Raw genomic sequence first — 27,270 nt, 5'->3', positions numbered from 1 at the left:
GGCCAATGTGAGGTTAAAGGAAAAGCAATTTTTATTATTCCTATGATTGTACTTTTTATTCCATATCTATCAGATTCAGATTATCAGCTCATGCTTCAGCTCTCAAATACCTACTGTCTTTCAAGGTAACACTTTTTGGAGACAGTTCTCTGTTCACTGATGGATCACCAACTATTAACCCTTCATCACATAGCCATCAAGTAACCTAATTGAAAAGAGGAGGAAATGGAGGCATAGCAATACTGAACAACTTGCCCAAAGTCTAACAGGTGGTTCAACTGTGATTTGATCCCAATTACTCTGGCCCCACAGTCCACTTTCTTAACCACTAGAATGACATGTTGAGTCAATTTACCTGGATGAACTTCTCCCTATTCAGGCCTGAGTATCCATCAGCATTAAGAGGCTTATTTTGAGAATGTCTTAATGAATCTGTCCAATGGAGAATCAGTCTTTGCTCTCTCATAGTGACCACAAGATACTCACCTTTTGGCGGGACCTTTGCTCTGTGTTCAGCACCAGCAAGAACCTCCAGGTGTTAGAGCTGGACAACTGTATCCTAGATGGTATCTCCTGGACCATTCTCTGTAAAGCACTGGCACAGCCTGGGTGTAAACTCCAAAGCCTCAAGTAAGGTTGATATTAATCTACTTTTTAATCCCTTGGAAATAGCAATTTTTGTCCTCAACTTGATTTTTGGAGAAAGCCAATGCATAAGCATAGAACAATAGTCCAATGTGTTAAGTGTAGTGAAACATAAGATTTGATTGGAGAACCAAAGAGGGAGCAGTCATGGTAGTAAGTGACATTCGCTTAGATGTTGATGTGCCAAGAGTAGATATTTCCCAGGTAGAGAAGAAGAAAGAGTACTAAAGACAGATGAGAAAATAGCCTTAAAAGCATAAAAGGAAATAATTTTAAAAATAAGCAAAATGACACTGAAATATCAGATACAGGCCATTATACATTATGTCAAAACCTGTACAATTGTGTGGAACAGAGTGTAAACTATAAACTATAGTCCATGGTTAGTAGCAATACTTCAGTATGTGTTCTTCAATTGTTACAAATATACCACATTAATGAAAGATGTTGTCCATGTGGGATATATTTTTTTATTTTCTTTTAAATGTTTCATTAAAAAAAATGAGGTCCCCATATACCCCCCCCACCCCACCCCTCCCACATCAACAACCTCTCCCATCCTCACGGCACATCCACTGCACCTGGCGAATACATTCTGAAGAACTGCTGCACCGCATGGACAGTAGCCCACGTTGTAGTCCACGCTCTCCCCCAGTCCACTCAGTGGGCCATGGCAGGACACACAACATCCACATCCAACCCTGCAGCACCACCCAGGACAACTCCAAATCCTGAAAATGCCCCCACACCATATCTCTTCTTCCATTTCCCTACCATCAGCAGCCACCTATATTTTTGATGTAACATTTATGTAATATAAAGCTTCTCCAAAAAGAATTATTTAGAAAAGCATAGAGAATAGGCAGCATTTCAAACATTTATTTAGCACTAAGTTGGTTGCTTTGTGTGCAATGAAGGAAATAATTCCTTCATTTAATCTTTTTTTTTTTTTTTTTTTTTTTTTTTTAAAGATTTATTTATTTATTTAAATCCCCCCCTCCCCTGGTTGTCTGTTCTTGGTGTCTATTTGCTGCGTCTTGTTTCTTTGTCCGCTTCTGTTGTCGTCAGCGGCACGGGAAGTGTGGGCGGCGCCATTCCTGGGCAGGCTGCTCTTTCTTTTCACGCTGGGCGGCTTTCCTCACGGGCGCACTCCTTGCGCGTGGGGCTCCCCCACGCGGGGGACACTCTTGCGTGGCACGGCACTCCTTGCGCGCATCAGCACTGCTCATGGCCAGCTCCACACGGGTCAAGGAGGCCCGGGGTTTGAACCGTGGACCTCCCATATGGTAGACGGACGCCCTAACCACTGGGCCAAAGTCCGTTTCCCTTCATTTAATCTTCATTAAAATATTATCATTTTTTTTGCAAATGAAATACTAGAAGTATAGAGAAGCACGTAGTTATTCCCTGATGTTTTGATATTCTTGATTTTCCTTGTATGTGCTATTCTCTTAAACCTCAAGCAGTTTATAGTCTTCAGGTTAAATTGAACTCCTTTAGCTTCTTCATGGAAGACTTTTATGGTCCCAGATCCCCTTATGCTTTCCTTTTTGCAAGAGTTATCTTATGTCTAATTATTCAGGAATGTACATGTGCAGAAAAGAGTTAACAGAGCAAACCTGAAATCATTCACCTTAGAAAGGCCTGCTTGTAAGGTTGGTGTCTAGGAACTTGGATTTCCAAAGAGTTCCCACCAACCGAACTGATGAGAGTGGCTCACTTTTCCTAAACAATACATACAAACAATGTAGTTTATACTGAACATCTGTTTTCCTTATGGGTCTCTGGGGTTTTGGCACATGCTAGATAGAGTGTGCCTGTGTAGCCAGCCTCCACCAAAAACTCTGGGCACCGAGCCTCTAATAGCCTCCCTGTAGACAATATTTCACACGATGTCACAATTAGATCCTGGAGGAATTAAACATGTCCATTCAACTCTACTGGGAGATTTTTTTTTTTTTTAAAAGATTACATTAAAAAAATATGAGGTCCCATTCAACCCCACCGCCCCCACCCCCCACTCCCCCCAAGCAATACTCTCTCCCATCATCATGACACATCCATTGCACCTGGTAAGTTCATCTCTGAGCATCACTGCACCCCATAGTCAATGGTCCACATCATAGCCCACACTCTCCCATGTTCCATCCAGTGGGCCCTGGGGGGATCTACAATGTCCTGCAATTGTCCGTGAAGCACCACTCTACTGGGAGATTTTTGGAAGCTTATACCTGGTTTCCTCCAGACTTCTCCTCCTATGTGTTCTCCCTTTGATAATTTTGGCTTGCATCATTTTACTGCAATACATCATAAGCATAATAAGGACTACATGCAAGTCTTGTGGTCCTACAAGAAAATCACTGAACCTGGAAGTGGTCTTGGGGACCCCTACTCAGTGTTTGGTTGTTGAATAAACATCCATGATGAGAGGAATGGAATATTTCCTGTTTATTCCCATTTCCCCAGCATCCATCAAAATGCAGAGCTGTGTGGGGGCTCATTATCTATCTGTGAAATGAATTAATGGACCTTGCATCTGGGAAATATATCCATTTTGCTTAAGGAAATTTTTTTTTAATTTTTTTTTTTAATTACATTATGAAAAATATGAGGTCCCATTCAACCCCACCGCCCCCGCCCCCCACTCCCTGCTTAAGGAAATTGACTCATAAGTGAATTGCCGTAGGTTAGACATGGAGAGTAAAAAGAGGACCTCGTAGCTTTTCCTCCTGAAAAATGTTAGAGGTCTGTCTTGTTCTCGGATGGGTTTTAGTATATGAATTTCAGTTTTCAGCATTTGAATTTAGAGCAAGATGTGAGGAACAGTAGCAAGGAAGAGGTTGTAAGCAGCCTCACAATTAAGAGGTTTGTCATTGATTTTAGGTGAGGTCACTGATGGTGTGAACCGCAGAAGAGTAATTTGGAAAAGCCTGGGAGAAGGCATAAATAATGTGCATACTGAGGTATCTCAAGTTGCAAAGTGAGGATGACCGTTCCCTCTCCACAGTTTAAATGAGAATAAAGAATAGATATAGTCCCTAAAGTTCTTAGCTCAGGGACTACTAAGTAATATTTGATTCATTTTAAATGGCCCAGACAATAGGGATGGTGAGTTTGGTCATTTATCCCCCCCAAATATCTAGCCATGTATCTTAGAATTGAGGAATATTTTTCTTCTCTTTACTCTTCTGCACAAAAGATAAAAAGATGCAATTGCTGAGGTGAAAAGAAGCCGGAAAGCCTGGGCTCATTTCCCATTTCAATTCTAATGCTTTTCCAAGCTTAGAGTTTAATGTGCAGGTAACAATATTTAGGGATATACACATCCATTTGTGATTTCTTGGTTACCGTTCTAAAATAACCCAAGAAATCCATCTACTACTCTGAATCTCCATTGTTTCCATTCTAGTCGTGGACATAGTCATCACCCATCTGGAATGGTTACTTCAACAGCCTTCATCTTGGCTTATTGGCTTCTTTCTTTAAATTAATTTTTAAGAAGTTTTAGATATAAAGGAGTTACATAAAAAATGTAGGGGATTCCCATATGCTCCACACCCTACCCCTCCCACTTACCCACATTAACAACATCCTTCATTAGTGTGGTACATTTGTTACAACTGATGCACCCATTTGAAGTATTGCTATTAACCATGGACTAAGTTTACATTATAGTTTACGCTCTATCCCTTACAATTTTGTAAGTTATGACAAAAATATATAAGGGCCTATATCTGTCACTGCAATGTCATGCAGGACAAATCCAATGTCCCCAAAATGCCCACATATTATACCTATTCTTCCTCTTCCATCCCTCAGAGCCTCTGGTAGCCACTGCCCTTACATCAATAAGAGTTCTTCCATTGCTAGAATAATAATAAGTCTATAGTAGAATAATAATATTTTAGTCCATTGTTCATTCCCCAATCTTGAATATTTTGGGATGATGATGTCCACTTGCTTCTAATTGAGAGGGGGCTTAGATCCCATGGGGAAGATGGATGAAACTATCTTGCTTGCATTTGCAGACATTCTGTTCCTTAGGATGGGCATTATCCATCCTCATCTCCTTGTTAATTGTCCTGGGTGAGTCCCATGAACTGGAGAGTGTGTGTTGCAACTCTGTTGAAATTCAGAGTTCAAATGGCACGTGGACAGACCAAAGATTTAAGTCTCTGGGATGTATATTTAGTATATTGCTATTTAAAGTTTCAAATAAAAGGAGTAGAAGAGCCATTTTTAGCGAACCTATAAATGAGTCTAACTCTGTTACACTGGGGAGCATAAATTCTTAAGTTAAGCCGACCAACAGGGTGCTGAATTCCTGAGCTCTGCTTATAGTTTCTGGATATCTCTAGAGCCCTCAATAGTCCTGCTATTTTAGGCACTGTTCACTGTGACAGTCAATGCATAAGCATGACTTCTGGAATAACCTCCTGACAGGCTTTGAGACCTCTTAGCCATAAAGGTTTGTATTTACCATTTGTATTTGTATACCATACATTTTATTTACCATTTCCCTTTTGGTCAAGGTCTTTTTCCAGATGCATTGTGAGTTGGTGCTTGGTAATAATCCCTCAGTGACAGGGAGGCTCATCCCTGGGAGTCATGTCCCATGCTGGGGGGAAGGTAGTGTGTTTATATGCTGAGTTTGGCTTAGAGAGAAGTCACTGGCTTCTTTTTTTGTCTTCTGTCAATATATTTTTTTCATACACAAGCCAGAGAAATTTAAAAATAAATTAAGCCTTGAAAATTTAAAAAAAAAAAGATAACTTAAAAGTCATGATTTCTCATCACTAGGAAAAAAAATACAAAATCTCTCTCATGATCTACAAGATCCTATATGATCTGGTCTCTTCTGGCTTTTTTATTTCCCCATTGTACACTGTGGCCCAAGATTGTAATCTTGACCAGAAATCTTTGTGCTAGTTATTGTCATTTCTATGTGGTCTTTACCTAGTTCTTCACTTGGTAAGCTCTTCCAAATGCCTTCCTTAGCCTCCCCTCTCAAGGTAAGCAACTCCATCTTTAACCTCAACCTGCATTCTTTTTAAAAAAAATTTTAAATTTTTATGTTATTGAATTATATACTTTTTAAAAAGATACATTGATCACAAAAAAAAAGTCACATTAAAAATATAAGAGGTTCCTACATACCCCACACACACACCCCACTCCTACCACATCAACTATCTCTTTCACCATTGTGGCACATTCATTGCATTTGGTGAATACATTTTGGAGCACTGCTACACTGCCTGGATTATAGTTCACACTGTAGTTTAGACTCTCCTCCAGTACATTCAGTGGGTTATGGCAGGATATATAATGCCCAGCATCTGTCCCTGCAATATCATTTAGGACAACTCCAAGTCCCAAAAATGCCCCCACATTTCATCTCTTCTTCCCTCTACCTGCCCTAGCAAATACCATGGCCACTTTCTCCAGATCAATGCTACAGTTTCTTCCATTACTAGTCACAATAGTTCTATAGTAGAATACCAGTAAATTCACTCTAATCCATATTTTATTCCTCCATCCCGTGGACCCTGGGATGGTGATGTCCACTCCATCTCTATATCGAAAGGGGGCTTAGACCCCACATGGTTGATAGATGCAGTTCTTCTGCTTGGAGTTTTAGGCACTCTCGGTTACCTGGTGTGGTGGTTGACCATCTTCACTTGCCTGTTAGCTGACCTGAGTAAGTCCATGAACCAGAGAGTAGGAGTTTTAACTCTGCTGAGGCTCAGGGCCCAGATGGCACATGGCCAGTCTAGAGATTGAAGTCTCCTGGGTATATATCAACCCCCAGTGCCAACCACAGGGTCAGTAAAAGTGACAGTAAAGGCATGTGTGGAAAGGTCACATCTGAGTCCAACTCCATCACACTCAGGAACACATATTTCAAAGTAGGGCCCACTGACAAGGCACTGAACTCCAGAACCAACTGCCATGATCATAGAACCTGTGACTCCGTAACCCTCAGGAGCACCAGTACCTGGGGTTGTATCTACTTGGGCTGTCCCTGGGATCCTGTTGAGGCGTGCCTGAGTACAACCCCTCTGATGACTTCCTGATTCTTTTTTGAAGACTCTTAGCCATATAAACTCATGTCTTTACCATTTCCCCCTTTTATTCAAATCAACCTGTATTCTTTGTAAGCGGTGTTATGTAGATGTGGAGGCACTAGAAAGAATAAGATAGATTCCAGTAGCGTATCAGTTCTGTCCAGTTTCAGAGGATACCAGAGAGAAATAACTTATGGGTGGGAATGACTCCCAATATTTCCTTATCTTTTACAGGGTTCATTTTGCTTCTAACCTTGGAAATGATTCAGACTTCTTTAAGGCCATTCTTCATAACCCTCATTTGAATTTCCTAAGCCTGCATGGCACGAGCCTCTCCTTGATTGCAGTCAGGCAGCTGTGTGAGGCATTGAAACACCCAATGTGCAACATAGAACAATTGTTGTAAGTCTCGGGGTTATCCTGGCTGAAAGTTACTTTTTCCTAAGGTGTACTATGCAATTTGAATGTTCTTGTTTTCTACCTTGGAGGTGATGGTGGCTCCTTTTATATCTTATACTTTCCAATATTTCGATCTCTAAGTCTTCAGACCTCCTAGTAAGGTGAGGATGAACTCTAAAGAGCAAGTACTCACTTTAATTAATTTGTGTATACACCTTACCTGACACTTCTTGGTTATCTCCTCTATGGGCAGCCTAAATCTAGAACTACAATTTTTCCTGGAGATATTCACAGAAACATAAAATGAGAAAACATATTAATGATATGTAATCTTCTAATCTGGTAAATGACAACACCGAAGACAGATGGGAAATGACTTATCCAAAGTCATTTCTTCCTCTTGAAAATTATCCAGGTGACCTGTGCCCTACTGGGGTGATTTCTAGGCATGCTCAACCCGTTTTTTCAGTAGAAAGGACAAATTGAGGTAACAATAAACAAAACCAAATCATTAACCCCACCAAGAAAAAAATATGCTTTTCTCTCTCCCAGTTCAGTGTCTCTATTTGATACACAATTGAATATAAGACTGTCAGATTCACATATACTTGATGAATTTCACTTGTCAAGATGAAGCATCAGAAGAAAGAGTATGTCCCATGCCTAAGAGTTTTTGAACATTTAGATTTGCTATAGATATAATTCATCACTCAAGTCATATTTTAACACTTATTTTTTTCTACTCTAGTGCTCTCTAATTAGGGGAAACTTAGAGAACTATTTAGCGTCTTGTCTCATTTCACAACTATGTAATTTCACAGAATATTTTAGATTATGTGCCCACAAAAGAACTGGGTAATAGACCTGGGAAACCAGGAGTCAATTGTAAAGTCTATTCCTAGCTGAAAAATTTCCCCCTGTTAGGAAGACCAATTGTACTCTTGATTGACTTCAATTTGGTGTTGGAAATGGGAGGTCATCAAAATCAGGTCTCTCCAGCCCAGGACTTCTTAATGGGTGACCATTTTCCCATCCAGGAGATGTCCATGTCTAGAGACATTTTTGATTGTTATGCTGGGAGGATGCTACAGGAATCTGGTAGGTAGAGGCCAGGGATGCTGCTAAACATCCTACAGTGTAGTAGATACCCACTCCCAGCAAATACTTATCCATTCTAAAATGTCAATAGTGCCAACATGGGGTGCTGTAGGGCAAATCAGAATGATGCTCCTCCTTTGGTGGGGGGGGAGGGAAGCATCTTAACCAATAGAGAGTGGGCTAGATATTTGCCTACATCAGCCCTAACTGGGAGTCCTTATATCAGGCACAAACTATTCTATAATGTTTAGTGGCCCTGAGGAACCATCATCATGGGTACCATTGTCTTATTTCATGTGTGTCTTGATATCTCTCTGCCCAACATTTTTTAAGTCATCTGTTCTATTCTTTTACCTTTTATTTTAAAACGTAGACTCAAGAACCATTACAGAAATAATACAAAGAGGTTGTTGTGCCAATCATTCAGCTTCCATCAGTAGTGACTTCTTACATGACTATGGAAAACTATCAAAACCAGGGAATTCATCCTGTTTTAGCTAAAATGATGCAGAAAACGCATAAGTTACTAAAATCCCCACTGTAAAAGCTAACCCATTTTATCTTGTTTATTTCCTTTGCAGCTTTTAGCATTCTAAAATCCAGGGGTTCTCAACCATGGCACTGTTTAAAAATTGGGGCCAGACAATCATTTGCTGTGGGGAGTTGTCCTGTGCATTGCAAGATGGTGAGCAGCTCTCCTGGCCTCTTCCCACTAGAGGGCAATAGCATCATTCACCCAGTTGTAACAACCAAGACAAATATCTCTATACATTGCAAAATGTCCCCTTTAGGGGGCAGGGGCAAACTTGCCCTCAGTTGAGAACCACTAGCTTAGACATTTTCCTAACTTCAGTGGAAAAGAATAAATGATTAATAAGAAGAGTTATGTGATTCCATTTGTGGTTTTAAAAGGTCTGGAATGAAGAGAACAGGTTGGAGTTTGCAAGATTAGAAGCAGGGTTATCCGTTTGGTCCATGGCCACCCTTGGGAAAAAACATCTAAATCCTTTGATTGCTTCCCATGGCATGTATCTTGCATGTAGGTTGGGAAAATGTGACATCACAAAGGATGCTTGTGAAGCTATCGCCTCTGCCCTTATCTGCAACAATAAGGTGAAGCGTCTCTCCTTGAGAGAAAACCCCCTGATGGACGAAGGCGTGGAGTTACTGTGTGATGCCTTGAAGCACCCAAGCCATGCCCTGGAGACACTGCTGTAAGTTGGGCTGGGAAAACTGCACTCTGGGGGAGAATGGAGAAGTGTGCATACTGACCCATCAACCATCCAGGCAATCAAATGCTCACTGAGGGAGGCAACAGAAATGGGGTTCAAAAGCACAGGTTCATCCATACAATGGAGCAAATACAAACACTTGCTCCAGAGAGGTGCCATGAAGTTCAATTCAGGAGCTATAATTAGCCCTTAGATGCCTCACATCTAATTGGCACTCAGTCTAATCTTGGTTATCATGAAGAGGCGGGGGGATGCTTACAGGTATCCTGGGTTCTGAGAGCAGTGGGGATGAAGGAGATTGTAAATAATCAGGAAGAAGGAATTTGATTCTTTCCAGGTAGAGGGCTCTACAGTTTCTAAGTTTTTACTGGGTATCTCCAGTGTCTCTACCTCTAGCTTGTTGCTAATATGTGAGGTGAACCACTTCCCCTCATGGCCTGAGACTACAACAAAGCGGATTATCTAAGTGCCCAGGAAACTACTCAAGCTTAGTGTTAAATCAAGCAAAATGCTGTGGTGCCTAAAAGTAGGGACAGGTGCAAGAACATACGAGTATGTGGCAGAGAGTGGGTAGCTCAGGAACAGTTTTAGTTTGTGCATGTATGTGCAAAAATATGTGCAAATGTGGATGTTTGTGTACATATGCATGTACACACAAATGAAAGTTTTGTTATAAACATATATAATGTATCTATGTATATACATACATGTATAAACAAAGTGGCATTAAAATAGAGGAGGACTAAAATATTATTGAGATGATTAGACTGTAGAAGAAATCAATAGTGAAATTCCAGGAACATTAATGAAATATTAAAACTAAACTACTAAAAAGGAGGAAAATATTAAAAATTAGAATGAAATATCTTCAGAACTGAAAAATGAAATGATTTATGGGACGATGAAGAGATTTGATGCTTAGGCAACTGTAGGATGTTGACCGGCAGTACGTTAAATACAATGTCAGCTAAACAAACTACACCTAAGGGGCATATTCAGTCAATAGCCACCAGTTTGTGACTTATTATTTTCCAAATTTTCATCACTTAGCATGTAAGCATTCATTTTATAATCTTATAATCACTGGATTAATTTTAAGTAATATTTCTGTATACAAAAATATTTTATTAGAGTTCAAGAATTTTACTCACCTTTTCTTTTGCAGCTGTGGTTTTCAACTTTATTGTATTTACTGCATCCAGTCGAGTGACTGAATACATTTCATGCTCATTAGCTAAATTAATTTCTATGTAGGAATCATGTTGAATAAAACTGCTAATGCTATAAGAAATGTATTCATTTACCTGCTGGTTTTCTCTCTTGTGGACTTCTGTGCTTGCTGAAAACTAAATAGCAAAGATTCCTGCATAATTCATGCAGGTAGAACTACCTTCAGGTAGTTCTAGAATTAATCTCCTGATATCTAACAAGACCCCTTAGTGAACACTGCTACATTTCTTATGTGAAATTTTTCTCTGGTGTGAATTCACTGACATAAAATGAGGGATGTATTTGAACTGAGCAATGTCCCAAAATTATTACATTCCTAGGACTTCTTTCATGTATGGGTTAGGACATGCTTATAAAGTATTCTTATTGCCTTGGCTGTTTCTCACATTTGTTACATGTGTAGGGTTTTTCTCCAGTATGGATTTGTCTATTTCAGTTAAGGAATTCTTTAGTTAAAGGCTTTCCCACAATGACTACATCGGTAGGGGTTCTCTCCAGTTTGAACACTTGATGGGCAGTTTCAGGTTTGCACTATTGCTATTCCCGTATTTACTACATTCATAGGATTTTCCCACAATATAAATTTTCCAATGACTAAGATTACTATGGCAAATACTGCAGCCATTTGATTTCTTTCTGGTATGATTTCTCACATCTAAATTGATTCATATGAACTAAAGTCTTTTCCACAATTACTGGGCTATTAGGTTTCCCTCCATTATAAATTCTCTGATGGACAATGAGATTTGGGCCTTAACTAAAGGCTTTCAGGAGCTGGTTTAGCTCAGTGGTTGATTGCTGGCTTCCCATATACAGGGTCCTGGGTTCAAGCCCTGGTGCCAGTATCTACTTAAAAATAGTGGAAAAAAAAAAACAAAAAAAAACCTTTCCAACATTCATTAGATTTACATGGCTTTTCTTCAGTATGCACTCTGTGATATACAGGAAGGTTTGCTTTGCAACTGAAGGTTTTAAATACACATTTAAATACATTCATATATATTTAATTCACTCCAGAGTGAATTCAGAGTGAAACAGGGGTGACCTATGACTGAAAGCTTTCCCACATATGCTGCATTTAAGATTTCAATTTAGTGGGTTTTCTCAAATGCAAATTCAGCTATTCAGGCTGGTTGAAAGTCTTCCTGCATATTTAACATTCAAAAGATTTTCTTCTGTATGAATACTCTGGTGTTGAAAAAATGAAAGGCTACTACCAGGCTTTCAGACATTTCTTGCATGCATATTACTTCTCTATAGTGTGCCTTCTTTGATGTCAAACAAGGTGCGAGTTGCAGCAAAAGGCTGTCCCACATTCACTACATCCATAAGGTTTCTCTCCAGTATGAATTTTCTGATGGTGAAAGAGATGAACTAAGAATGAGGGCCTTCTCACTAAATGACACTTACTGACTTTTTCTTGAGTATGATTTCTCAGACGGTTAATGAGATACGTAACATAACGAAGATTTTTCCACATTCTATGCATTCAAATGGTTTTTCTCCAGTGCGAGTTCTTTGATGACTTGGGGGTGATGAGGCGTGCTTAAAGGCCTTCCCCCATTCAACACATTTGTGAGGCTGCTCTCCACTGCGACTTATCGGATGTCGATAAAGGGCCGAGCTATCGGGAAACGGACTTTGGCCCAGTGGTTAGGGCGTCCCTCTACCATATGGGAGGTCCGCGGTTCAAACCCCGGGCCTCCTTGACCCGTGTGGAGCTGGCCCATGCGCAGTGCTGATGCGTGCAAGGAGTGCCCTGCCACGCAAGGGTGTCCCCCGCGTGGGGGAGCCCCACGCGCAAGGAGTGCGCCCGTGAGGAAAGCCGCCCAGCGTGAAAAGAAAGAGCAGCCTGCCCAGGAATGGCGCCGCCCACACTTCCTGTGCCGCTGACGACAACAGAAGCGGACAAAGAAACAAGACGCAGCAAATAGACACCAAGAACAGACAACCAGGGGAGGGGGGGTGGAATTAAATAAATAAATAAATCTTAAAAAAAAAAAAGGGTCGAGCTATGGCTAAGTGTATTCCCACGTTCATGACATTCGTAGGGCTTCTCTCCAGTATGAATTCTCCAATGGTGACTAAGTCTTGCTTTTTGTCAAAGGCTTTTCCACATTCACTGGATATATAGATTTTTTCTTACTCTAGTAAACATCTGGTAACTGGTAAGATATTTGCTCAGGCTGAAGGCTGCAGAACTTTCATTAGAATTCAAAAGTTTCTGGATATCGTTAATTTTCTCATTGTGTATAATTGACTTTTTTAAGTAAACTCTTTTCAACCATATGTATTTATGTGACTTTTCCTTCAGAAGACATTCTATGTGGTTCAGAAAAAATGACCTTTAAGCGGAGGATGCTACTAAATATGTTGTATTCACACACACTTTCCTGAGTGGGTCTTCCTCTAAAGGCGAGGGTCAGTGGTCTGAGATGTTCCACTTGATTTCCATGCTTGCTCTCCAAATTCTCTATAGTATAATTTCCAGTCCTTGTTAAAATTTGAACATTTAAGATATTCTTCTATAACTTTTTCTATAATGGCCCTTTGTGATGAATCCTCTAGTTCCTCCTCCTCTGTTGATAATTCTTTGTTTCCCCATCATGATTCCCAATCTCAGACATGACTGCAGTTTCCAACAGCCAACCCGGGCTTCTGACCAGCGTCCTGTCTTAGAAAAGGGAAGTGTGCTGCTGCACAGAATGCTGGTGAGGGAGTGTGGCCACCACCCTCCTGAGAAATTTTAAGTAATATTTTTCAAGCAAAAAATTAAGCAGGATGTTTCCCAATATATCCCACTAAGCAGTTAAGTACACTACATAAAAAGGAATCGGTGGATTTGTCCATGGCCATCCAGCATTGTGGTCTGAGGTGCAACTTGAACCTGGGATTCTGTTACCTTGTTCAGGATGATGTATTCCATATTATTTCTTCTGAATTTCTATAGAAATCCCCTTATTTTCTCAAATGAAGAAATGATGGGAAGAATCAGGAACAGGAGTGTGCAAGGAACAACTTGAACTTTTTTTACATGGTGTAATGAGAATTTAACACATAAAGGTTCAGCAGGCTGACACTTGTGTGCTCATGTGTCTGCAGGTTAATGCACTGTGGTCTCACCTCCATCTCCTGTGACTACATCTCCCAGGTCCTTTTGTGCACCTCATCACTGACCTTTCTCAATCTGGGGTCCAATTTCCTGGGAGATAAAGGAATGAAGTCTCTATGTGAAGGCTTGAAGCACCCAAACTGTAACATCCAGGAGCTGTGGTAGGTCTGGCCTTTATTTGCTTTAGCAACAGGGTTTTGTTTCTTGATACTGGTATCCTGGGAATAAAATGGGAAGGAGAAAGACCTTTGTGGATGTTAAAGAAAAAAAGGCTATGTGATTCTTCTCGGAATGGTCAGTGGGTGCATTGACATGTATCTCAATTTAAGAGGATGATAGGAGAGAGTAGTATAGCAAGCTCCTTTGGAGCTGTCTTCAAACCTGAACTGGAGCCCTGAGCAGTGACTGGCTGTGTGAGATTGTGCAGATGGCTCACCGTCCCACAACTGAAACATGAGGATAATTATAGTCCCCACATTAAATAATGTAGATGATGAGTTTGAATGATGCATGTGAAGAGCTGTTATTAATGACTGGCCCATAATCGCTCAATTTATGATACTAGGAGATCAGTGTGATGATCCATTCCTTCTACTGGGTACAAGAAGCTCTTCTGGATGGGGAAGATAAATTAGTAAATGAAACACTCCTATACCCTTGCCCCATGGACTTCTAGTTCATGGCATATAGGATGTATGTATATGCACACCCACATACATGTGTGTATGGGGCTGTGTGGGCATATTAGTATATGTCAAGGTTTCTCAGTCTTTATACTATTCACATTTTAAGCCAGACTATTCTTTATTTGGGGGGTGGAGATGGGGGTTATTCTATGCATTACTGGATGTTTAGTAGCGTCCCTTGTCTCCCTGCATATCAATAGTACCCCTCACCCTGGCGTGAACACCAAAAATATCCCCTGTGGGGGAAAATCATCTCTGCTTGAGAATCACTGATGAATATATATAGGCATGTGTTGGCCTCCGCTGCGGCACTGCAGGCGGGTCACTGCAGGCGAGTCGTTGCCGGGGATCGGGCCTACGCCACGGCCTGACCGGGGCAGCAGCGGGCGGCTCAAGGCTTGGGGGACGCGCGGTTCGATGGAGGAAAAACCACGGAGACGAGGTCTATGCGCAGGTCTGATTTTATTCGGGAAGTACATGGGGTTTTATAGTGTCATGGAGGCGGGGAGGTTGTGGGAGGGGCATGTCCACGGGGCAGCTGAGGATTGGCTGCAGAGGCAAGGGCGGACCTGCGGTTTATGACGTAAGCCATTGATGGCAGAGGGGGTTGTTTCCGAGGTTGTGCCGGGGCGGATACGGGATGAGGGCGGTTGAAATGAGGCGGGGAGAACAGCGATCGGCTGGGAGGGGGAAGATAACAGTGGCTGGGAGGAGGGGCGGAGGGAGGCAGCAGCACAAACTGCTGCTGAGAAGGGCCATAATACAGGGAGGTTACGAGGAACAGGCGGGCAAAGTGTAAGGAAGCGAAAGGCAGGGTGGGAGCAGGGGACAATTGCTCCCTCTTTCAAAAATAAGAACCATTGGCGGCTTTGAAGAAAGCGTAGATTTTGCAGGATTGACATTTTGTAGGGAGGAAAGATGAGGGGGGTGAGAGGAGGGGAAATAGGAGAGAAAGGAATGAGGGGGGGCTACCGGCAGAGGGCGTGGGGGCACGAGGGGGGCGTGAGCAGAGGGGAGGGCGGCTGAAATGCCCGATTCCCCATGCGGAGGGCAGAGAACCCGTACCCGCAGCTCAAGGTGACCACGATGGGCCCTATCGATGGCCGCCTCCTGCCACCTCCGTGAGCCACACCTGGGCGTGCCGGGCCTCCTCGGGAAGGGGATGGCTTTGGGAGAGGACTAGGACAGCTGTGCGAGGGGAATAGGGATGGAGACATTTGGCAACGACGAGGAGACAGGAAGGGCGAGGGGGTCACAGCTTTCTGGGAGGAAGTCGCAGTTGGGGGAGTACATGGTGGGGAAGGTGGGGGAGTGAGGGGAGAGAAAGAGGAAACCAGGCGGTTGAAGAAGGGCGGCCCAAAGGGGCGTGGCCTGGGCTGAGGAGGCTAAGGAGAGCATAATGATGAGAAGGTGTGGGGGGGGTGGTAGGAGGGCGCGGGGCAGGGGAGGCGCGAGCACGATGGAGAAGCTGGAGAATTTGCTGCTCGATGGAGGCATCTTCGAGGGAGAGACGGCTCAAGCGGCGGACAAGAAGACGACGTCGACGTCGCTCGCGGCGGGAGAGAGCTGGCGTGGTCCCTGCGGGTGATGGCGCAGGAGGGGCAGACTCAGGCGGGCTCGACTGGGCGACTGGAGGCGTCATCTGCAATGACAAGAGGAGAAAAACCTCACGGGGGGGGGTGAGGTGCGGAGAGGGGCCATCATTATGGCAGGGGGGAATCATCAGGGGGAAGGGGGTCGGGAGGTGGAAGGTTGGCAGGGCCGTGTGGAGTGAAGGGCTTAACAAGACGAGCAGGGATCCAGACAGGCTGGGGTGCAGATTCCGGGAAGACGCAGGCAAATCCTCGCCCTTGGGTGAGAAGGGGCGCTGGTCCGGTCCACTTGCTAGTGAGCGGGTCGCGCCAGAGGACGAGAGGGGCCGGAGTGGGCCGGTAAGAGGGCCCCCAGTGCTTGTGGATGGGCGAAAGCCCCTCAGAGTCAAAGGTCATCAGGTTGTGCTGGATGAGTACTTGCGTGACTGTTTCACGTGGGGTGAGGCGGGGTTGAGTCTCTCTAGTCTTCTGGACGAGGATCTTGAGGGTTTGGTGAATTCTTTCAACAAGTCCTTGGCCTTGCGGGTTGTATGCGATGCCGAAGTGGTGGGTGATGTTGTAGAGCTTCACAAACTCGGCAAAGGCGGCGCTGCGGTAGGCGGGGCCATTATCTGTCTTTATGTCCCAAGGGACTCCCATGAAGAGGATGGCTTCCCGGAGCGCTTGAGTGGCATATTTGGCAGACTCTCCCGGGAGGGCGACGGCGTAGCAGAGGTGCGAAAACGTATCGATGGCAACATGAAGGAACTTCCATCGGCCAAAGGAAGCGACATGTGTGACATCTAATTGCCATCTAGAGTTGGGCCGCAATCCGCGCGGGTTGACACCCTGGGGCTGGAGTGGCCCCAGGGGCAGCAAAGGTGCGCAGGAGCGGCACGCACGCACCAGATGTTTGCATGTCTCGATGGGAAGTTCTGGGAGGAGTCGATGGAGGGTGGGCGCACCAAGATGGAAGCGCGCATGCAAGGTCTTTGCCTGGTTGATAATGTCTCCTACGGCAGCTGCGGGGCTAAGGGCATTGATGGAAGCACCTTGGGCGGCCTGGTCAGCGAGATGGTTGCCGTGAGCCAAGGGGCCTGGGAGGCCTGAGTGGCTCCTAACATGGGCAATGAACCAGGGTTGTCGCCGCCTCTCTAAGAGGAGTTGAAGGTCAGCTAAGGCCAGGTTGATGTCCCGGTTGCCGATGCTAGCAGGCGGCAGGAAGGCCGCAAAGGCAAGGATACGAGAGACCTGCAGGCAGTAGAGACTGTCTGTGAAGATATTTACTGGCTGGTCCTGGAGGTATTGGAGAGCCAGAGTGACGGCTTTCAATTCGGCCACTTGGACAGAGCTGCTATGTCGGCGGGTGTGGCAGAGGGGTTGTGTGGAGTTTGGCTTGTAGAGGACTATAGCAAGGCAGTGCTTGGAGGCGTCAGTGAAGGCGATGGCGGCGTTGGGGAGTGGCTTGGAGGACGGGAACGGGAAATGGTCAGGAGCTGCGACGGGGAGCGTGCTGAGGCCTTGTATGAGGCGGTGCTGGGGGAAGTGATTATCGAATGGGCCGGAGAATAGGAGGAACAGTGCCTGCGTATCTATGGAGTCCTTTAGCAAGTGAGTGACCTGCTGAGTTGTAAGGGGCCAGATGATGACATCTGGATGACGCCCGTAATGGTGGGTGGAGCGCTCAACAAGGGCGATGGCGAGCTGCGCGAACAGGACGGATTGGGGGGTGATTTTGCGAAGCTTGCTTTTGGCTAAATGGACCCACAGGAGTGGACCGTCCTGCCAGATGAGGCCAGTGGGGGTCCCACGGGTGGGAAGGACAAGTCCTGCAAATGGCTTGTCTGGGTCTATTCGCTGGAGCAAGCAGTCCATTAGGGCAGAGTTGACACAGCTCAGGGCGCACTCTGCTTCATACGACAGGGTGACCCTCTTTGTGGGTGCCTGTGATGGTGGGCCAGTGGTCTGAAGGAGCTGGAACAGAGGCTGCAGCTGATGTGTGGTGACTGGCAGCAACGGGCGCAGCCAGTTGAGCTGGCCACAAAGCTGTTGGAGATCATGGAGCGTCATGGTTTTGGGGACGTTTATAAGCAGCGCCATGGGCGTGACCGTTTCCGAGATTTCAAAGCCCAAGAATTGAAACGGTGGGTGGAAAACGGCTTTCTCTATGTTGATCTGAAGACCGATATCTTTCAGATTGGAGAGAAGACTGGCAACTATAGCTTGTAGTTTTGGCTCGCTCGGATGGGCTACAAGGATGTCATCCATGTAATGCACGATAGTGGCCTCGGAGGTTAAGGGCTCAATAGCAGTAGCCACAAACAGCTGGCAGACGGCAGGGCTGTTCTTCATGCCCTGGGGGAGGACTTTCCACTGATACCGTTTGGCAGGCCGGTGGTGGTTGGGCTGGGGAACAGTAAAGGCGAACCGTGGGCGGTCATCCGGATGCAGGGGGATAGAGAAGAAGCAGTCCTTGATGTCGAGGACTGCCACATACCAATCTCGCGGGAAGGCTGATGGGTGAGGCATGCCGGGCTGAGGAGAGCCCATGGGTTTGATGTGCTTGTTAACCTCTCGCAGGTCGTGGAGGAGGCGTGGCTTGCCAGATTTTTTGATGATGAAAAAAATGGGAGTATTGTATGGACTGGTGGAGGGCTCAACATGGCCAGCACGGAGCTGCTCTTCCACGAGGTCCTGAAGAATAGCTAGTTTCGGGGCAGTCATAGGCCATTGCTCCACCCAAATGGGTTCCTCTGTGTCCCATTGCAGAGGAACGGGTGCTGGAGGTCGAACGCGAGCAACGGCCAAAACTATTGGGGGGGCAGCGATGGCTGCGAAGTAAAAAGAACGGCGCCTGACTGGTGAAGAATGTCGCGCCCCCAAAGGACTTGCTTGATATCCCTGAGAACCAGGGGACGGAAGAACCCTGACCGTCCATCGGTGTCATGCCAGGCAAGATCTTCAGCCGCCTGTTGCGAGGAGGACTGGCCTGTGGCGCCTACGATGACGGGTCCGGCTGTGAGTGGGAAGTCACGAGCTTGGGAGAGTGGGATGCAGGAGATTTCGGCGCCGGTGTCAAGAAGGCCGTCCATCCACTTTCCATTGACCTTGATGGTGAGGCGCGGCTGCGAAGCGGGCGACATGGGAACGGACCAGTGGATGCCTACGGGCGGGGCTGGCGCGGGGCGATTGGAGCCTCTTGGTGGCGGGGCTGAGGCTTGCCCCGCTGCCCGTTTAAAGGCTGTCTCGGAACACGGCAATCGCGAGCCCAATGATACCCTTTTCCACAGCGCGGGCAGGGGGTGGAGGGCGGCCGGGCGGCAGGAACAGGGCGCGGTGGTGGCACCATAGGCTGGACTACGGGTTGCGGCGGAGCCGGAAGGTTGGGGCACTCACGAGCGAAGTGGCCCAATTCGCCGCAGCGGAAGCAGGTGTTGGTTGTTTGGACTGCCGCGACAATAGCCGCTGCAAGCGCAGATGCTTGCCCAGAAACTCCGGAACATGCGAGGACCCAGTCTTGGAGCGGCTTGTCACGAAGGGGATGAATGATGGCTTTGCAAGCTGGGTTAGCCCCCTCCTGCAGGATGTCCTTAACGAAGGACTCGCGGGCTGCATTGCCGACGACTCGCCTCTCTGCAGCGGCCTGCACACGAGCTACGAACTCATTAAACGGCTCCTCGGGTTTTTGGAAAAGCTTCACGAGGGGCTCTGGGGCGGCCGCGGCACACGAACGGAAGGCTCGAAAAACACAGTCACGGAGCTGGATGAAAAACCCAGGCGGGGTGGCAGTGTAGGCGCTGGGATCGCCGTAAGGGCCGAACCCGAGAAATGCGTTGGCAGGGTAATGCACACCCTGACGAGCATTGTCGGCAATCTGATTGTCGATCAGGACACCGAGATGGGCTCGCCAGTCAATGAATTGCCCGGGGGAGAGAACCGCTCGGGCTAGGGAGATCCAATCGTAAGGGATGCAGCCAGGGATGGTCATACGCTCGAGAAGGTCTTGGGCATGAGGGCTGGCAAGGCCATCCTCTTTTATCGCGTTGCGGAGCATTTGGATGTCTTTGGGAGAAAAGGGCACCCACGCTTGTGGGCTCTGCGGAGTGCGAGCGGGATTGAGGGGGAACATCTGAGCCAGAGGCGGAGTGGGAGCGGTGAGAAAGGCGGTGTCGTACGCTGGTGGAGGAGGATTCCCGATGCTCCCGCTATTGCTGGGGCAGGCGGGAGGTGAAGCGGGCCATGGAGGTGAGGCATGGGCGGTGCCACCGGGCGCCGGCCAGGAGGGCGCGGCGGCAACGGTGTTCCTGATTGGCCAAGATGGCGGCACGGTGACGTCACGCCTGACATCACTTCTGGCCTCGGGCCAAGATGGAGGAGTGGCCACGTCATTTCCAGGTACAGGCCAAGATGGCACCGGAGGCTCTGCCGGTTTAGCCGAAAATGGCGATCGGCAGGCATCCGGGACGGGACCGGATGGCGACGAGACAGGAAGAGGTGGGTAAAGGCGGGAAGAGGGCGCCGAGGAAGAAGAAGGAGGAGGTGCGCCATGTTGGCATTGTTTGCAGGACGCGGTGGGGGGGGGAGAAGACGGGGTGTCGCCATGTTGGTTGGGGTCCGGATCGGAGGCTGTGGGGGGATCCAGTTCAAGCGCGGCCTCTAGCTGGGCGGACAGAGAACGAGCATCGTCGTCTCCATCAGGATCGCAGGTGAGAGGGTGGCTAGGCTCACAGGCGAGAGCGGAGGCAGGGGAGGGCACACCTTGGAGACAGGCGCGGATAGCGACGAGGGTCGGGATAAGGCCGGGGGGAAACTGCTTGCGATCGTGCTCCATAGCGGACGTCACCCGCTGAATTAGACGTTCGTAGGTCTCTGGGCTCCAGAGAGCACAGGTGACGAGCCAAGGGTTAAAGGGTAGGAGAAGGTCCCAATACCGCTGTAGCTGACGGAGAGAGACCTTCACGTGGTGAGTCTCTAAGAGGGCAGCGAGCAGGCGGACTTGAGGAACCTGACGGGATGAGAGGGAGGCCCCCATCGCGGCAGAGGGCTCAGGAGGGGGGGTGAAGGGAGCAACGCCGGAGAGTCCCTACCTTGAGCGGCGGCACGGGAGGACGGCGATGGGTCCCGTGTGAGGGGTCAGCAGCGGGCTGGCCAGACAAGGGGCCGTAGCTGGGGTCCCTGTTCGGGCGCCACCTGTTGGCCTCCGCTGCGGCACTGCAGGCGGGTCACTGCAGGCGAGTCGCTGCCGGGGATCGGGCCTACGCCACGGCCTGACCGGGGCGGCAGCGGGCGGCTCAAGGCTTGGTGGGGACGCGCGGTTCGATGGAGGAAAAACCACGGAGACGAGGTCTATGCGCAGGTCTGATTTTATTCGGGAAGTACATGGGGTTTTATAGTGTCATGGAGGCGGGGAGGTTGTGGGAGGGGCATGTCCACGGGGCAGCTGAGGATTGGCTGCAGAGGCAAGGGCGGACCTGCGGTTTATGACGTAAGCCATTGATGGCAGAGGGGGTTGTTTCCGAGGTTGTGCCGGGGCGGATACGGAATGAGGGCGGTTGAAATGAGGCGGGGAGAACAGCGATCGGCTGGGAGGGGGAAGATAACAGTGCCTGGGAGGAGGGGCGGAGGGAGGCAGCAGCACAAACTGCTGCTGAGAAGGGCCATAATACAGGGAGGTTACGAGGAACAGGCGGGCAAAGTATAAGGAAGCGAAAGGCAGGGTGGGAGCAGGGGACAGGCATGTACATATATGTACCTATACATGTCTCCATATCTTTTAAGGTAATAAGTATTTTAGGGAAGCATGAGCTTGAGGGCTGGAAAGGGATTGAGGACGTGGTATCTTATGAAATAGTCATAGTAGGCCTCCCTGAAAAGGTGGCATTTGTGAGATACTTGAAGGGCTGATGGAGTATTCATGCTGGTATCTGGAGAGGTTGCTTCCCAACCTGAGAGTCCAAAAGCAGAGGTCATCAGGTGAGAGAGTTCCAGGCAGGGCAGAACTGCAGGGAGACCAAAGCTTAGAGCCGAGTGAGGAAGTAGAGAGTAATAGGTCATGGGGAGGTGGGGGGTGCAAAGATTTTGAGTATTATAAGACTTTCATTCTGAGTGAGCTGAGACATAATTGCATCTTTTTTTTTTTAGTTTCTCTCCCCTTCCCTCCGCCCTAGTTGTCTGTTCTCTGTGTCTATTTGCTGCGTGTTCTTCTTTGTCCACTTCTGTTGTTGTCAGCGGCATAGGAATCTGTGTTTCTTTTTGTTGCATCATCTTGTTGTGTGAGCTCTCTGTGTGTGTGGCGCCATTCCTTGGCAGGCTGCACTTTCTTTCGCGCTTGGCGGCTCTCCTTACGGGGTGCACTCCTTGCGCGTGGGGCTCCCCTACATGGGGGACAACCCTGCGTGGCACGGCACTCCTTGTGCACATCAGCACTGCACGTGGACCAGCTCATCACACAGGTCAGGAGGCCCAGGGTTTGAACAGTGGACCTCCCAGGTGGTAGGCCACATGGGCCTAACCACTGGGCCAAGTCCGCTTCCCCATAATTACATCTTCACTAGAATCATGATCTCAGATGTAGCGCGTAATTCTTGCTTCACATGAATGAATAGAAATAGGGCGAGCCATTAATATTAGATCTCATGAGTGTGTGTGTATATTTCCTCCTAGGTTGGTGGGCTGTTACCTCACTTCAGATTGCTGTACGGACCTTTCTTCTGTTCTTATTAGTAATGAAAAATTAAAGACCCTGAAACTTGGCAATAATGAAATACAGGATGATGGTGTCAAGCAGTTATGTGAAGCTTTGAAGCATCCTAAATGTAAATTACAGAATCTTGGGTGAGTACCCACTGACCGTCTTTATGGGGAAGATTCCTCTATCAACAGTAGGAAAAGGTGGAAGATTAACAGTGCTGAATGGAAGGAGGTTTAAAAAAAGTTCTGTCTGGACAATCTGATATTTATTTAAAGTGCTGTCTCAGTAGACCAAGGTCTCTCAGCCTCAGTGCTGTTGACATTTGGGTCTGAATAGTTCCTTGTGGGTTGCCCTGTGCATTCTAGGGTGTTTAGCCACATCCCCAGGCTCTACCCACAAGATGCCATTCGCACCACTCTAGGTGTCTTCAGACCCTGCCACATGGCCTCCAGGAACAACAGTCACCCTGGTTGAGAACAACTGGTCTAGAAGGTCAAGTCTCCTGCTCAGGGTCATGGATTTGACACCAACAACAGTCTTCCTTCTAGCCTGCCCAAAGCCAAGGTTGTTTCTTTGGTGTGCTTCCCTGCTGCAGGCTGGAAAGATGTCACCTTACCAGCGCCTGTTGTGAGGACCTTGCTTCTGCTCTCACCAGCAGCAGAACATTAAGAAGCCTGAGTCTGCACTGCATTCCCTTGGACCACGATGGGGCTCTGGTGCTGTGTGAGGCCTTGGTCCACATAGATTGTCCCCTGCAGACTCTTGGGTGAGTGGGTGCTTGTAGTGAGTGCCTTCAGAGCAGGATAGTTGGTAGTAGCTCTGCTCAGCCTCGGTGTGACTGATGTGTAGACTGGAAAGCTCTTTGAGGTGGGGCCATCCTTTGCACTGCAGGATGCTGAGCCACATCCGTGGCCTCTATCCAATAGAAACCAATAGCACCTCCCTCCCATTGTGACAACAAAATGTCTCCAGACATTGTCAAATGTCCCCTGATGGGCAAAATCATCCCCAGGAGGGAACAATAGTTTTCTTATAAACATCATCTCTTCCTTATATTACCCATGAAAATGCAGCCCCAGTTCAGAGGTAGAGTTGGGGAAAGCTCATAAAGAGAAGGGCTGAAGTAGAGTTTCAACGCAGAAATGGAGTCACTAAAGAGTAGCAGTTAATATCATTTTGAGGGTTGCATTTGCCTTTAGAGAATAAATATCCAACAATGATAGAATGAATATTTGGACCCCTGCTGAATGCCAGGCCCTGAGTGATGAGCTCAGGATGTGTGTGTGAACTAAATGTTTCACACCCTACCCTTGTGATCTTGTTGTATACTGGTAGAGGGTTAATGTGTGAGATGCTGAGAAGGACTGGGGTAGGGAGAATAGAGTGGGCAAGGCCAGGAAAAAGTGCTGAGGTTGGGGAACATTGGAGAAGATAGACGAGCTGCAGGGCTGAAATGGATGGAGACAGCCGAATGATCCATGCACAGCTCTAAGTGCTGCAAGTATGTCAGCTCACTTCATCTTCACAATAGCCCACAGGAGTGGAGCACTCATAGTCCCACGTTAAGGGAACACTGTGCTTTAAGAGGAGTTCTTCTGCCTTTGGACACATGACTAGGAAGTCCTGTAGGTAGAATTAGAATATGGGCACCAAGACTCCAGGCACTGGGTTCTTGACCATTATCATTGTCCAGAAATGTTCCCAAAGTGCCCTTTGAGGAGAGATCTGAAGACTTAAAATGAGCCATCTGACTGTCTAGGGAAGAAGATCCCAAGCAAGGGGCGTAGCAAGTGCAAAGGGCGTGAGCGAGGGCAGGCTTTCTGCTCTCCAGGGTCAGCAAGAAGTCCTGAGCAGCTGTATCAGGATAAGAGCGAAAATCAACATGAATTCAAAGATCAGACCCATCCTCTCCAAAATATTTTTCAATCAAGAAGGTGTGTATATTAGTCCAATATGGACTTGAAATATTTTAAAAGTATAAGTACCCTTATTTGCTGCAAAGACCAGTACGTAGACATTAGCTTTTTAGCAATATTTTTTAAGTGCTCCATTTTAATGCCAAGGAATAAGTCTTTTGGCAACACAAACTGGTCAATAATAGGTAACGCAGGTATGTTCAGGTTCAGCCAACAATATTTTACATTTTTATGCTTCTTTTATGTCAACATTAATGAAGTTAACATTGCCTGAATGTCTGAATAATGAAACACATCCGTGTTTAAGACTATGTGACTGGAAAAGAAATAAAAATAAATAAAGGTGGTTTAAAAAAAAAAACATCAGAAACCCTGGTCCATAAGGCAAGCCAGGATTTAAAACTTGCACTGCAAAATAATAATCCTTAGCCAGTCTCCCTCTTAGTCAACCACCATCCTCCATTCGAAATTTGTCATATCCACATTAGCAACCATTTTGACTGGTTGTTACTAGATAAACTGTTTATCATACTCTTTCTACTACTGAAAAGAAACTTAACTATCTTCCTTACTTTTGAAAATCTGAAGGTAACTAAATCCCATCACTACAGTGTCTAAATATCTAATAATTTTTATAACCTGTGAACACTCTCCAACATCCTTTTACAACTGGAGGTAAAAAAAGCACAGGATTATAAGTATAAGGCAAGCAAGAAGGACAAATTAGGGGTAAAATACTGGGAATCTCAGTCATCTTCTTTCAAGAAAACCTCTTTTCCGATCTTCCCATTTATTTATGAACATCTTGACTTTCATATTTCCCTGAGAGCTGGAGGCTTCAGCATTTACAGGTCATAGAGTGTTAAAGGAATGCTCCAACAAATAAGAAAGACCAACCAGAGAGGAAGCAGTAAAACCAGGAGGGGACAGTGTTCTAAAAGCCTAGGGGAGAAAATATCTCAAGGAATAAGGTGTAATTAACTATATCCCAGGCTGGTAAGTAAGATAGAATTTACAATAGGATTTGTTAAGTTATTGGTGACCATTAAAACCACCTTTGATGAAGTTAGTTTTGGAGACAATGACATGGAAGGAACTGGAAACAGCAAGAATAGACAAGAATGTCTGAAGTATTTATGGGTGAAATTATGCCTAGCATTTGACTTTAAATTATCTCACAGAAAGTGGGTAGGTTTTAAATGGTTCAAACTGAATACTTATAGTTGAAGTTAAGTAATGGGTACATAAGATTCTTTGTACTAGTCACTCTACTCTTCATGTTTGAGAATAGTACATAATACCATATTTCCATTTTTAGAAAAGCAAAGGTATGTATAGGAAAGAGTGAAAAGAGCGGAGAGTGTGCCTGGGCTCATAAACATCCAATTAATGGAAGTTGTTATTCTTATCAAACTTCCACCGTTTTTCAACTTAAACCCTGACTTCTTGACAAGTCAAGTTATGTGACTCTTTCATTGTATTAAGTGTGTCAGAGGAGTCCTATTCTATTGGAAAGAACTGTGCTTTCTCTTCAAAGTTAAGTCACTTCTCCCAGTCACTTCTCAGAGTGAAGAGGAAGTAGGCATTAGGATGTAGAGAAGCAAGTACTCATGTGTGAAGTAAAGGAATCTTTATTTCTATTTTCCCAGGCTGAACAAATCTTCTTTTGATGAGGAAACACAGATGCTGCTTTCAGCTGTTGAAGAGAAAAATCCCCAGCTGATCATTTCACATGACCCTTGGGCTCTCTGATAGAAAACACACTGGGATAATCCTCTCCCAAGGGGTTCTCTTTTGGTCACAGTGGAAGTCTCTCCTTCTAGCATACCCTGCCCTGCAATTGCACATCATGGCAATGGGGACTGTGATTTCAGGGCTACACCTTCACAATGTTCTAGTAATAGGACTGGGGAATGTGATCCAGTGTTCATCTGAAATTCTCCTTTGCCTAAGTCTTCTATCCTCTTGTCTTTAAAATTCCCTTCCTATTTCACAAAAGTATTCAGAAGAACAAAGAATGGATGTTAAAAACTTTGGAAAGCAAGGGTTTTTCTTAGTGGATATATTGGAGTATATGATCTTGGATTGAAGAAACTACAGTCCTCTGACACATCATACTTGGAGGTGATGCTAGAATGCCATTAGATTGTATTGGTATCACTAGACCTGACATCCACTTGAATTTCCTGTTTCTAATTTGACTGTCCAAATTTAGATTTGATCAGTTTTCTGGTCTAAAAGAGTATTCTAAAAACTCTGTTTGCCCTTTAGAAAAATGCCACTGCAATAGAATTTTTGAATTAAATATCCTATTTTTCAAATGTATCTAAGCTACTTAAGTCAATACCATTTTCAAATGTACATAAACAATTCACTGCCATAATCCTGTTTCTCCACAGCCTTTAGAATAAAATATTCATGTTTCATGGCATGATGCAGAATTTTTATTAAAATATAGTTTATATAAAAGCAACTCAGCATGGAAGCTAGATTATCCTATAAATTCAATTCCAATTACATAGGAATATAACTTCAGATGCCTCTGAAAAAGAGGAATTACAGTGCTTGGATTCTTCAGATATGCAAGACTTCTTGATCACCACGACTTGGATTTTAGGGAGC

General features: G+C 45.9%; 1 protein-coding gene across 1 annotated transcript in view; it reads left to right on the top strand.

The window, feature by feature from the left end:
- NLRP9 (NLR family pyrin domain containing 9) overlaps positions 1-26,605 on the top strand; it is a 42,242-nt gene extending 15,637 nt beyond the window's left edge. Inside the window, exons 4-10 of the mRNA XM_058280869.1 lie at positions 446-630; positions 6,948-7,115; positions 9,254-9,424; positions 13,775-13,945; positions 22,705-22,875; positions 23,328-23,498; positions 26,298-26,605. Of these exons, the coding sequence (XP_058136852.1) occupies positions 446-630; positions 6,948-7,115; positions 9,254-9,424; positions 13,775-13,945; positions 22,705-22,875; positions 23,328-23,498; positions 26,298-26,400 (1,140 nt within the window). The 3' untranslated portion in view covers positions 26,401-26,605. The remainder of the gene's footprint in view (positions 1-445; positions 631-6,947; positions 7,116-9,253; positions 9,425-13,774; positions 13,946-22,704; positions 22,876-23,327; positions 23,499-26,297) is intronic.
- The last annotated feature ends 665 nt before the right edge of the window (positions 26,606-27,270 follow it).

This window comes from Dasypus novemcinctus, chromosome 18 (genome assembly GCF_030445035.2).
Source record: "Dasypus novemcinctus isolate mDasNov1 chromosome 18, mDasNov1.1.hap2, whole genome shotgun sequence".
Lineage (NCBI taxonomy): Eukaryota > Metazoa > Chordata > Mammalia > Cingulata > Dasypodidae > Dasypus > Dasypus novemcinctus.
The sequence above is the reverse complement of the archived record's forward strand: the minus strand, read 5'-3'. Positions and strand labels throughout refer to the sequence as shown.